The 10,472-nt window shown below is 45.5% G+C and overlaps 1 protein-coding gene across 1 annotated transcript in view; it reads left to right on the forward strand.

The window, feature by feature from the left end:
- Positions 1–520: 520 nt before the first annotated feature.
- The window catches only part of LOC104403027 (sucrase-isomaltase, intestinal-like), a gene marked incomplete at both ends in the record, with an annotated part of 30,070 nt that continues 20,118 nt past the window's right edge, over positions 521–10,472 (forward strand). Inside the window, 3 exons of the mRNA XM_010011060.1 lie at positions 521–623; positions 702–847; positions 9,557–9,725. Of these exons, the coding sequence (XP_010009362.1) occupies positions 521–623; positions 702–847; positions 9,557–9,725 (418 nt within the window). The remainder of the gene's footprint in view (positions 624–701; positions 848–9,556; positions 9,726–10,472) is intronic.

The following is a 10,472-nucleotide window of genomic DNA, read 5'->3' on the forward strand; positions in this document are numbered from 1 at the left end:
GAAGGGACCTTAAAGATCATTCAGTTCCAGCTCCCTGCCATGGGCAGTGACACTTTGCACTAAGCCCCTGTGTCCAACCTGGCCTGGGACGCTGCCAGGGATGGGGCAGCCACAGCTTCTCTGGGCAATCTGAAGTCAAGAACTTCTTCCTAATATTTAAGTCTCTATCCCACGCTCAGCTTGTGACAACAAGGATAATGGACGTAGTTCCTTGCATATAAGCCATGTAGAGTTGGGGTTGTCTGCTCATACCATGCTGCTGGTGAGGAAACGGAGTGGTGGTACAGTATGGTCCCTCCTGCTCTGGGATCTGTGTCCCAGGAAAGCAGTAGTACCTATTTTATCCATTAATGGCAAGGAGAGCCTAAACTAACCTCAGAGATTATTTCTCTTGGTAAGTCAAAGAGTTATTTAGTAAAAGCTGATGTAGAACAGCCAAGTTGATCCCCCCCAGTCTGTGCCATGGTGGTTGCAGAGAGTGAGCAGTTGCAGCGGGCACCAGCACGTGTTTCTACCACAGGGTAACGCTGAGCAAGCACCAGGCCTTGTCCCTCTTCGGAAATGACATTTCTCCAGTCGTCTTGGAAGTGGAGTTCCAGACAAAGGACAGACTCCGGTTCAGGGTGAGTATCTGGGGGATGTGTGCTAATTAACCAATGCTAACGAATGAGCTAACCTGCCTCCTCCTTGCCTTGCTTTAGCTCTATGACCCCAACAGGCAGCGGTTTGAAGTCCCACTCAAGATCAGCTCCCCTGGGGTTACTGCCGATGAGGCCAGCTATGACGTGGAGCTCACGGATGACTCCTCACACCTCAGGATCAGGAGGAAAAGCACCGGCACTGTGCTGTGAGTACCAGATGTGATTCACATGGCTCTTTGCAGAAATTAAGCACCAGTTCCTCTCAGCTGATTACTTGGGTCTCTGTGACACAGGCTCAAGCACAAACAGGATGTGTCATAAACACGGCTTTATGCCTTGTCCCTGGAAAATACTCGTTATTAATAGGAGTATGTGCCTGTGTGACAGACAATTATCTTTGTGCATGTACAAAATGTTATTCAGCAAGCCAGCTTTTGAGGTTATGCTTTCAGAGCTTGGGACACTGGTAGGCTCAACTTGTGAAAGCACTGAAGATTTCTGAAATTTGGGGTGTTTTAATACATCAGAAATTGAGCACCAAATCTCCTCACACTCTCCAAGAGGTAGGTCTAGGACACTAAAGCTCAAATCCACAGAGGCCATAGGTCCGTAACTGCCACTGGTTTCAGCAAATGGCATTTGTGGGTGTAGTTTGTCACTACAAAAATACAGTTGTATTCTCAAGCTGTCACTGTCAGTTAACGTCAGCAAAAGCTCCTCCACTAGCAAAGGTCACCAGGGGTCATAATTTCCCATTTTCTTGGCTTCCACCAACGCATCTTTAGTGTGTAATAATACTTGGCAAGAGAGTCCCAACCAAGGTGCACTCCTGCCAGCTGCATTCGGGGGTGCCACAGCGTGACATCAGCAGCAGCCTCTGGCTGGCTGTGGTGCAAATGACAGTGTTACAGACTGCTCTGGGTTATCACTGCTTGACTCAGGCAGGTGAAGGAGACACACAGAACATAGAAATATGGGTACCGTTCGCATCGGGCTGTGTTTGTGTCTATTCATTCAATCAGCAGCACCTTTAGATGTGAATCTCCTGATTATACCCAACTCTTGTGCACTGGCTGACTTTGTAGTGGTTCTGAGGAGCATGGATTAGGTCCTTCCATGTGGCCTTACTAGTCAGGAGATGTGCTCTGGGAGCACACGCACTGTGATATGGCTGTTGAGAGCCTGCTTCAGAACAAGCCCCAACACGTGTGCGGCCGCTGCGTGCTCAGCACCAGCTCTGCCCGTCTTGCACCCACCACTAGTGTAAGCACATTCCCTGACCACTGGGATCAAGTAATTAAAAAATCAGCTTATTTCACCCCTCCCAAGAAACTCTTTGTTAAACAGATTTAAAATACAAGCATTATCTTTGCAAGCAGTGTAAGGGTGCCTTAACATGTGTGATGCAAGACAAAACAGCCTCTAGAATGGTTTGAGTCTGCAGACAGAACTACCACACCAGGTTTTTAATTAGCTGCCCATCCTTTTAAACTATAGTCTCGTGGCATCTCTTTTTCTACATATTGCAGTCAATTCTGTGAAGATTTTAGTGGGTTTTTTTCTCCAAGCTATTGTAAGTGGATGTATTATGCATTACTCTGATAACAAAAATAATATAACTCCTCGTTAGACTTAACAGCTTTGTGAAAACGGGTTTACATTAGGAGCCCAGTTTTCGTCTCTTTGTAAGAAGAGGGTTTTTTGTAAAGGCTCATTAATTGGGATGGTGATATAAGAGGGGAATGCATAACAAGACAAGGTGAGCAGCTAGCTCATAGCCTGTTCCCACACAGCCCTCCACATCTTCACCCAAACCCCAAGGGCTTAGTCTCGGTTAGTCAGGGCATCCTCAAACTTCGGGCATCCCACTTAAAGGAAGGGGCCTGCCATGAAGCGGACACAGGTTTGATCTGTTGAGCTGCCAAATGTGCAGCGAGAGGCAGAGGAGCACAAGTCGGTCCCTGCTGAGCAGGCTTCCAGGAGGGCACATTCACTGGCCTACCGCGGGCCGGGCGAAGCCTCCTCCATACCCCGGCAGTGAGTGAGGCACCCCTTTTGTCCCCCAGAACCTGCGCTCAGCAGCGGCGCAGGCCTGGGGTGCAGCAGCGCTGCGCTTCGGAGCCCGGGGAGGTAGAGGGCAGTCTTGGTTAGTAGCATCGGCGAAGCACTCGCAGCGAAGTTCCTTGAGTGAGGAGCAGAAATGCTTCCCTTTCTCTTGCTTGCCTGTCTGTCCTGTCAGGGTGGGGGAATGCAGATGTTCAGGGGCGCCTCCACAGCCTGGCTTGGAGGGCTTTGCAACCTCCTTCGCCACCAGAAGAGCTGTGCAGATGGAAATCTTTCAAAACAGAAAGGCAGGTTACATATCCTGACCTAAAAGCCATGGGCAGCTGCATTTGCTTGACTGCGGAGGAGGAACCCTCAGCAAGCAATGTTACAGGAGCATCCCCACCAGTGACTGCACTAGCTGGCTGGGTCCAGGGGAGCACTGGTGGCATCTGGCATGTTAAGTAGATTTTCATGTTAGTTCAGCCTGCCTGAAGGCAGGTTTGGATGCTTGGGAGGTGGGTCTCAGCATGCTCCGTGGCTGTGGCAAGGGTTCCGCAGGAACTGCTGCAGAGCATCTTCGTCATTGCCTTGTCCCCTGTCCCAAGTGCGGTCTGCAAAGAAGATGCTAAACCCCAAATTTTTTCCTTTGAGCTCCCTGCAGAGGTGGGAGCTGCTGTTCCAGAACACTCAGCATGTCTGTGTTCCAGCACAGAACTGCACTCAGGTGCCTCTGTGGCTGTGCCAGGTTAGAGCAGGCTGTGTAGGCAAGTGCTCCTGAGAAACAGGCGAGCACCTACCACCTGGAGGGACTCCAGCCTCCTATTTTAAGATGCGAATGGCCATGGCCTTGCTGTCCCAATGAACAGCTGAACCACTAGTTAATCTTTGTATGAACAAAACCATTGCTCAGAAGAGCTGATGTGGGCAAACAAAGCCTCCGCACAGCTGCTGTAGTTGCACTCCCTGGGTGTGGGTGGATCATAACTCATGTCTACACCAAACCAGGTCATGGTGCTCTGCTAGACTTCTCTAACACCTCTGAAGAAGGCTTTTTTATTGTAAAGCAATCCCACATCCTCAGAAATCTCTTTTACATGATACTCCTTATCCCTCACCAGCAAACTCTTGGATGACCCACCCCCCAAAAAACCCAAAATCCCTCATGATCCCCAGCATGCTCTGGCTGACAGTCCACATGTCACAGGAGTCCACATGGCACTCCTCCACAGGAGAGGGAGCAGCGTGTCTCAGGCAGAACCCAGGTATAGGTTTGGGTTGTTCTTTCCAAGTCCATGCATATATTTGCCTCCCCTCCTTTCCATGATGCAGTCTATCCTATTGTTAGTGTCTTTGTGCCACAGACTTTGCAGTGATGGGGGAGCTGACAGCAAGATACACATCTGTCTGCTTGATTTAAAACCCCATCCCAGCTCTGCCACTCACATGCACAAAGCCTCCTTCCTGCGTAGAATGATTTAATACCACGTTGGAAATAATGCAAGGGAGAGGCAGTGGAGACTTTGAGGTATTCCTGAATGTGCTCTGCAGGCACTTCTCCTGCCTGCTGCATGCGAGGAGCCATTTCTGTAGCTGAGGTACCCAAGTGCCAGCTCAAGGAGGGCAGGACAAACTGAGGGCTCCATGTAACCACAATAACAGGGGAGAGGAATGAATTATGTGAGGGGAGAGACATTAACAGCTGTCTGCAAACATGCAGAGCCAGCAGCAAGGAAGAAAGGCCATGTCCCACTATCCTGATCCAAGGTAATCAGGTGACAGCTGCTGCTTCACCTGCATGGGGTGAAAATTAGATGGGGTTCTGCAGAAACCTACAGCAATAAAAATAGAGAGAAAATATTGGGTTGTAATAAGGCAGGTGAGTGAGAGAGCAAAACATAGCCTCTGTGTTACTTCATGGCATGCGATCTCAGGTTGTGTCCTACTCTCCTTTCTGCTCCTGCCACTAAAAGCAGCAACCCTCGGAGGAGGTAGCATCAAGTATAAGCATGGAGGCTTCAAGAAAGCGTAGATTTCCTCAAGAACAGAGCATAAAAGGCTGGGAACTGTTTGCTTTAAGGCAGCGATAAATAACAAAGACATCCTCATTTTGCAGTGCATGATTACTCTGCAGGACTCGTTGCCCCAGGGTGTGCTGACACGGGAGGCTTAGCAGGATGCACATTCACGCATAATAAAAAAATCATCTGTAGAAAAAAACCCAAAACAACTATTTTTGTCTCCATGTTTCACAACACAATTCTATGAAAACAGCCAGAAACTTCCTCCATAAGCAGATTATTGCAAGACTGGTTCTGAGTGGCATCTTATGCCTTCCTCTGTGATATCTGGCCTGGGCCGTTGCTGGAGACAGGCTGCAGAGTGATGGACTATTGATTTGATTCTCCACTGTAATATCCGTTCTCCATCTGACTTTTGCTTCATGATGTCATATGAATAATGGAAGGCAGAACGTTTTTTCCAAGCCAGATAAGTGCTCCTTTCTCTCTATTAAGAGTTTGGAATGCCTTGTTTGCTATCACACTTGGGAAGATACAGCACAAATAACCACAATCTAATCAAGATTTCCCCCAATTTCCAAAAAGGCTGCTTCAGAGTTCAGCTGCCTTTTTTATTGATTGTGGTAGTAAGCACAGACACCACTTACCATGAAGACATCTTTACATAGGCAAGGCTATTAGAATGATTTATAACACTATTGTCTTAAACTGCAATTTTGCTGAAAGCAACAGGAGCAAATTGTGTGCATCATGGGTAACTTGGGTTTGCATCTAGTTTGTAAAAGCCATTGTTTTAGTCTTCTAATCATTAAGATTTATGTTACGCAGGCAAGAAATATTGTAGGTATACCACTTATCCAAGTGTTTTTCAGAACAAAAGCAAAGCATTATATATCCAGCCACTTATAAGAGATGCCCTGATACCATGACGAAGAATACAGTAGAATTAGAGCAGAACTGTGTCAATAACTAAATATATCTGCAATTCTTTCTTTTAAAATGTCATGTTTGTGGAAAATCTTTTGGTTACTCATGCTGACTTTCTCTACCTATTTGATAAATCATCTTAAAAGAAAGATGAGCATATAAAAATTCATTTTTTATATGCCTTCTGCAGTCCATCGGTTCTCCAAGACTTACAGCTAATAAGGGATATGGCTGTTGTGAGACTGTGTCATGGTTTAACCCCTGATGTCTACTGAGCCCCACACAGCCGCTGCTCACTGCCCCATCCAGCAGGATGGATGAGAAAACAATTAAAAGGGTAAAAGTGAGAAAACTCACAGGTCGAGATAAACAGGTTAAGAATTAAAATACAATAATAGTAACAATAATAATAAAGATAAAAATAAAGTAACAAGGAAAGATAAATAAACCCAAGAAAGATGAATGATGCAAATGAAAACAATTGTTCGTCATCAACTGACTGATACTCAGCCAGTCCTCAGACAGCAGCAAAGTATATTTGAAATTCATCTAAAAACAGGGCCTATACTCCTCAGCCTTTATGGTCCTTTTCTGTTTTATAGGCAGCCTGCTCATAGAGCAATAGTCTGTGCCCTCTGAAAAGGTATGCCCAAGCTCTACCAAGAGGCTTAGACCTATGGTAGCCATGTGAAGTTTCCACCTGAATTTGCACACAGATAATATATACAGTGTGCTCACTTTCACAAGGCTGCTGTTTCCAAAGGGTCTGGAGGCCAAGAAAATCAGATGTTAGAGAAGACATTTTCTTCAAGCATCTGAGTGGGACTGGTGTTCGCACCTTAGAGAAATCAGTTTATTTCTCCAGGATTCATTGCAACAAGATGGGAAAAAAAAAAACCCTCCCCCAACCTAAAATGATGTTTGAGTGTCCAGATAATGCATGATGCATGTCCTAATGATACATCATACATGTTTCCCAAGTCTCTTTCTTAAGTGCCACCAGCTGCTTGCTCATGGCAGGTGGGTCCATGCTCTGAGATGTTGCTCACACCACAGCTATTGGTCTCAACTAAACATAAACAGAGTGAAGTCATTCAACCAAGCCAATTGTCATGTCCAGTTCATATTACTAAGGTACATTACTCTTGAGTACAGTGCATGGTGCTTGGAAGAAAACACTAGCTGGGAAGGCAGACTTACCAGACAGGCAGCAGGCAGCTTTTAGCAGGCAATGGGCCAGGCAGGCATGTGGGATGTATTTCTACAGGCAGGAGCATTCCCACCACAGAGGCACTAAAGGCTTAGGACTTCCAGCCGTGAACCTGAGTGCAGCTACTACCTTTTGTGCACGGGAAAGGCTCCTCCTCTTCAAGGCTTTGCCATGTCTAATTGCTGGTAGGGGTTGACTTTGACAGTGAACAACTTCTCAGCTGTATTTTTAGGTTTTTTCACATCCCTTCTGTTGTCCATCACAGCACTGTTATGGGTTGTAGAACTGTCGGAGAACCACGCACATAATGTCATTTTCTGCTCCCTTCTGTTTGGTTCCTTCTCTCTGCTTTAAATCAGCAGGAGGAGAGGTGGGAGAAATATAACGTTTTTTTATTGTCTCCAAGTGTTTCAGACATCTCTTTTTTTCTCATTTAAAAGATTGCTTTTTGCCAACACAACACAAGCAAACACATAGAGTAACACATCTTACCAGTGTGCTGCAGAGCACAAGGGCAGCCACTTGGGAGTGAAGGCAGAAAGAGGTGCCAGGGGAAAACAAGTCAGTGCTTTCCTTCAGATGGAGAAGACAAAATGGCGCCCAGGGAAAGGAAAGAGTCATTATCAGTCTTCTTATGTCACAGTTAATGCTATATATTGTTGCGGTAAGCAGAGGTGTAAGGGAAGATGAGGCTGATGGAGAGTGATGGCTGCTGGCAGCACAGCATGGGGAGCTGCACTGTTGGGAATATCAGCCCCTGGGGAGATGAGTGATGGAGGGAAGAAGAGCAGGGCACTGTTTCGGTCGTGCCATGCAGAAGTTGAGCGTGTGACAGTGGCCTGAGGGAATGCATGAGGTATAAAACAGTTTCTCCATGCTATTGAAAGACACGTGGGGCAGAGGGGTTGTTCCTAGGGTTGGAGTTTGCTCTGCCCCAGTGACCCTCCTCTGCTGAGTGGAAGGAGCATTTTTAATGCCATGGTAACATTAATTGCTCTCATGATGGGAAATGTCAGTGCTGTAATGTGGATACCATGAATGTACAAAGCCTCATGTCCTCTCAACAGACATCATGGAGAGTGCTCAATGAATTAGGACAGATATTTAAGCTCTTCCCAAAACATCTCCCCTCTGGCATCCTTTGCTTTTTGCATAACCCCATGGTCTGCTCAGAGCAGTGACCGTGTCTGCCTTGGCATAGAGCAGAGCTACATGACGGCGCTCCTTTGGACAGGAATATAGCTCCACAGAGCCCATCCCTGTTCCTACACAGCAGCAGCCTCTTGCAGAAAGGCCTCTGTTTGCCAAGGGCTGGATCTGATTCTCAGGGATATTTTGCATGCATTAACCTTCCTATAAAAAAATAACCTCATTCAGTACCGCATGTAGGTGGAGGAGATGATGGAAGAGGGAGAGTTGCTGCTGGCAAACAACCAAATCAAGATTTAAATACAAATTCTTACTTTTCCTGCTTGTGAGAAATACCAAATAGATCTCTTTAAAATAACACAGACCCTTCACTATGTGTGCATGACTTAAAACTAGGACACTTTAGGGACAGATTGTGCCCGCTTTGCATGGAGAGGCAGGAGGGTGCCTTGGATCCACCTCTGGGCATCCCTGTGAGTGGCTGTCCTTGCTTCCTTGAGTAGCGGCTAGTGTGGTGGGAGCAGCTGTGTCCTCCCAGTCCCCCACCAGTGGGGACTTGTCCCCAGGCAGAGGTGCTGGTGGCATGGGTGGCAGCCAGGGCTCACCAGGGAGTGCATCTCTTGTAGGGTAGTGCTGCTCCCTGATAACCCAGCCCATCTTCCACTGCTCTGATTTACTGGTCAATTTGATCAACTATTTAATTTTGTCAAAATCATTGACAAAAGACCATTAAAAGGAGAGTTACGCCACTTCTATGCTCTGTGGCTTTGGCTCATTTATTTTAATTAGCTGTAACAAATTCATGGTTAAACAAGGCTCGAGAGGGTGCTATCAAAATGTGGTACTCATGGCATACACAGTACCATTAACAAAACACTTCTCCACAGCTTGACTATATTCTCCCCCATCTAGCTTGCAGCTCATTATAGCATGAGAGATAGGAAACAGAATGTAACACCTAATTAAAATGTGAGCCTGTGTCCACAGATGATTCAGTAGAAATCAAGGCATTAAACTGGTGAGAGAAGTAAGAAAGTCATCACATTAAAAACATCTCATTCAAGCAGTCCAGAGGAAGCTACCCCTCTGCTTCAGGCTCCTGCATAAAGTAGGGGTAACGAGTTATTTGGGTCCTGATCCAGCAAAAGATTAGAAAGTAAAAACTGGTAACACTAAATGCCTGTTGTTCCCATTAAGGATTCTGAACCCCACTGCGTAATAACAATTTTTAGCCTGCCCTGTTGGTTGTCATAGAAATACCACAAGCAACCACTTATTTTGGTAATAGGATTATAGATAGTGTCTTCTCTTATTTTAGTTGTTCCTTTCAAAATTATACTGATGCATTTTATTGTATCAGTAGATGAGATAGCTGCAGCTATTGCAAGATGACTTCGGTGTGTGTTAGGTTAAGCATGTAAGAGGCTTGCACAGAATTTAATGTTGTGGGGGTTTTTTTTGTTAGTCTCCAAAATACAGAAAACATATAAATAGGCAGATGTGAACTTCAAATGGTGCATACCAAAGAGAAGCAAAGCAATCGTGTCTCCCTCTGTTTGTTGCAGGTGGGACAGTCCCCTCTCTGATCTGATTTTCTCCAACCAGTATCTTCAGATTGTAACTACTGTGCCATCCACTTCGGTGTATGGGTTTGGTGAACATGAGCACCCATCCTTCAAACACAGCATGGACTTCATTACCTATGGCATGTTCAGCAGAGATCAGGCACCAGAGGTAATTGGCTTTGTGCAACGCTTTTTGTCCTAAGTTGTATCACCAAAAGGAGTTGGTGAGGTTTGCTGAGGGAGCACCTCTCTCTGTGTCGTAGCACTGCTAATGTGAATCAGTGCCAAAGACAGAATGTCATACATTTCACAGGTGTCTTAAGTTTTAATTAAATGACAAAACCATGAGTCATTTTGAGGGGACTTTGAAACCTTTTATCAGAAGCTTTCTCACGATGCAGTTAGTTTTCAGAAAAAAAGTATTTTGTGTGCCAAGATCCTGGTTCAGGAAAGCATTTAATTTCATGCTTGGTTCAATCCCTGTTCATTCAAACAAGCTGGACTTCAGCCGGACCCATTAGATGTTCGGCTAAACTGGAGTCAGTGGTTGATGAGTCTGTTTTAACTAGCAAAGCAGTTCTTACCCATGTCATTTTGAGGGTTTTGGCAGAGTATGGAAGGTTTAACTTTTTAGGGGAGACTAAAAAGTATTATCATGATGAGGCAGAAAAATATAACTCTTTTCTATCAATTCGACTTCATAGCAGCTTAGATGAAAAAATCCCCAACCTTTCAAAACAAGTCTCTAACTATGAATGAATTTATTTCCTTGTCTTTCCATATGTACCTAGCTAACAGAAAATATGAAAAATATCAAAGTCAAGCCATACCTAATGCGCTGTTTGTATTTCAGCCATTAGCCAACCTCTATGGGGTTCACCCTTTCTACATGTGTGTAGAAGCTGATTCTAATGCC

This window comes from Nestor notabilis, unplaced genomic scaffold (genome assembly GCF_000696875.1).
Source record: "Nestor notabilis isolate BGI_N333 unplaced genomic scaffold, ASM69687v1 scaffold13, whole genome shotgun sequence".
Taxonomy (NCBI): domain Eukaryota; kingdom Metazoa; phylum Chordata; class Aves; order Psittaciformes; family Psittacidae; genus Nestor; species Nestor notabilis.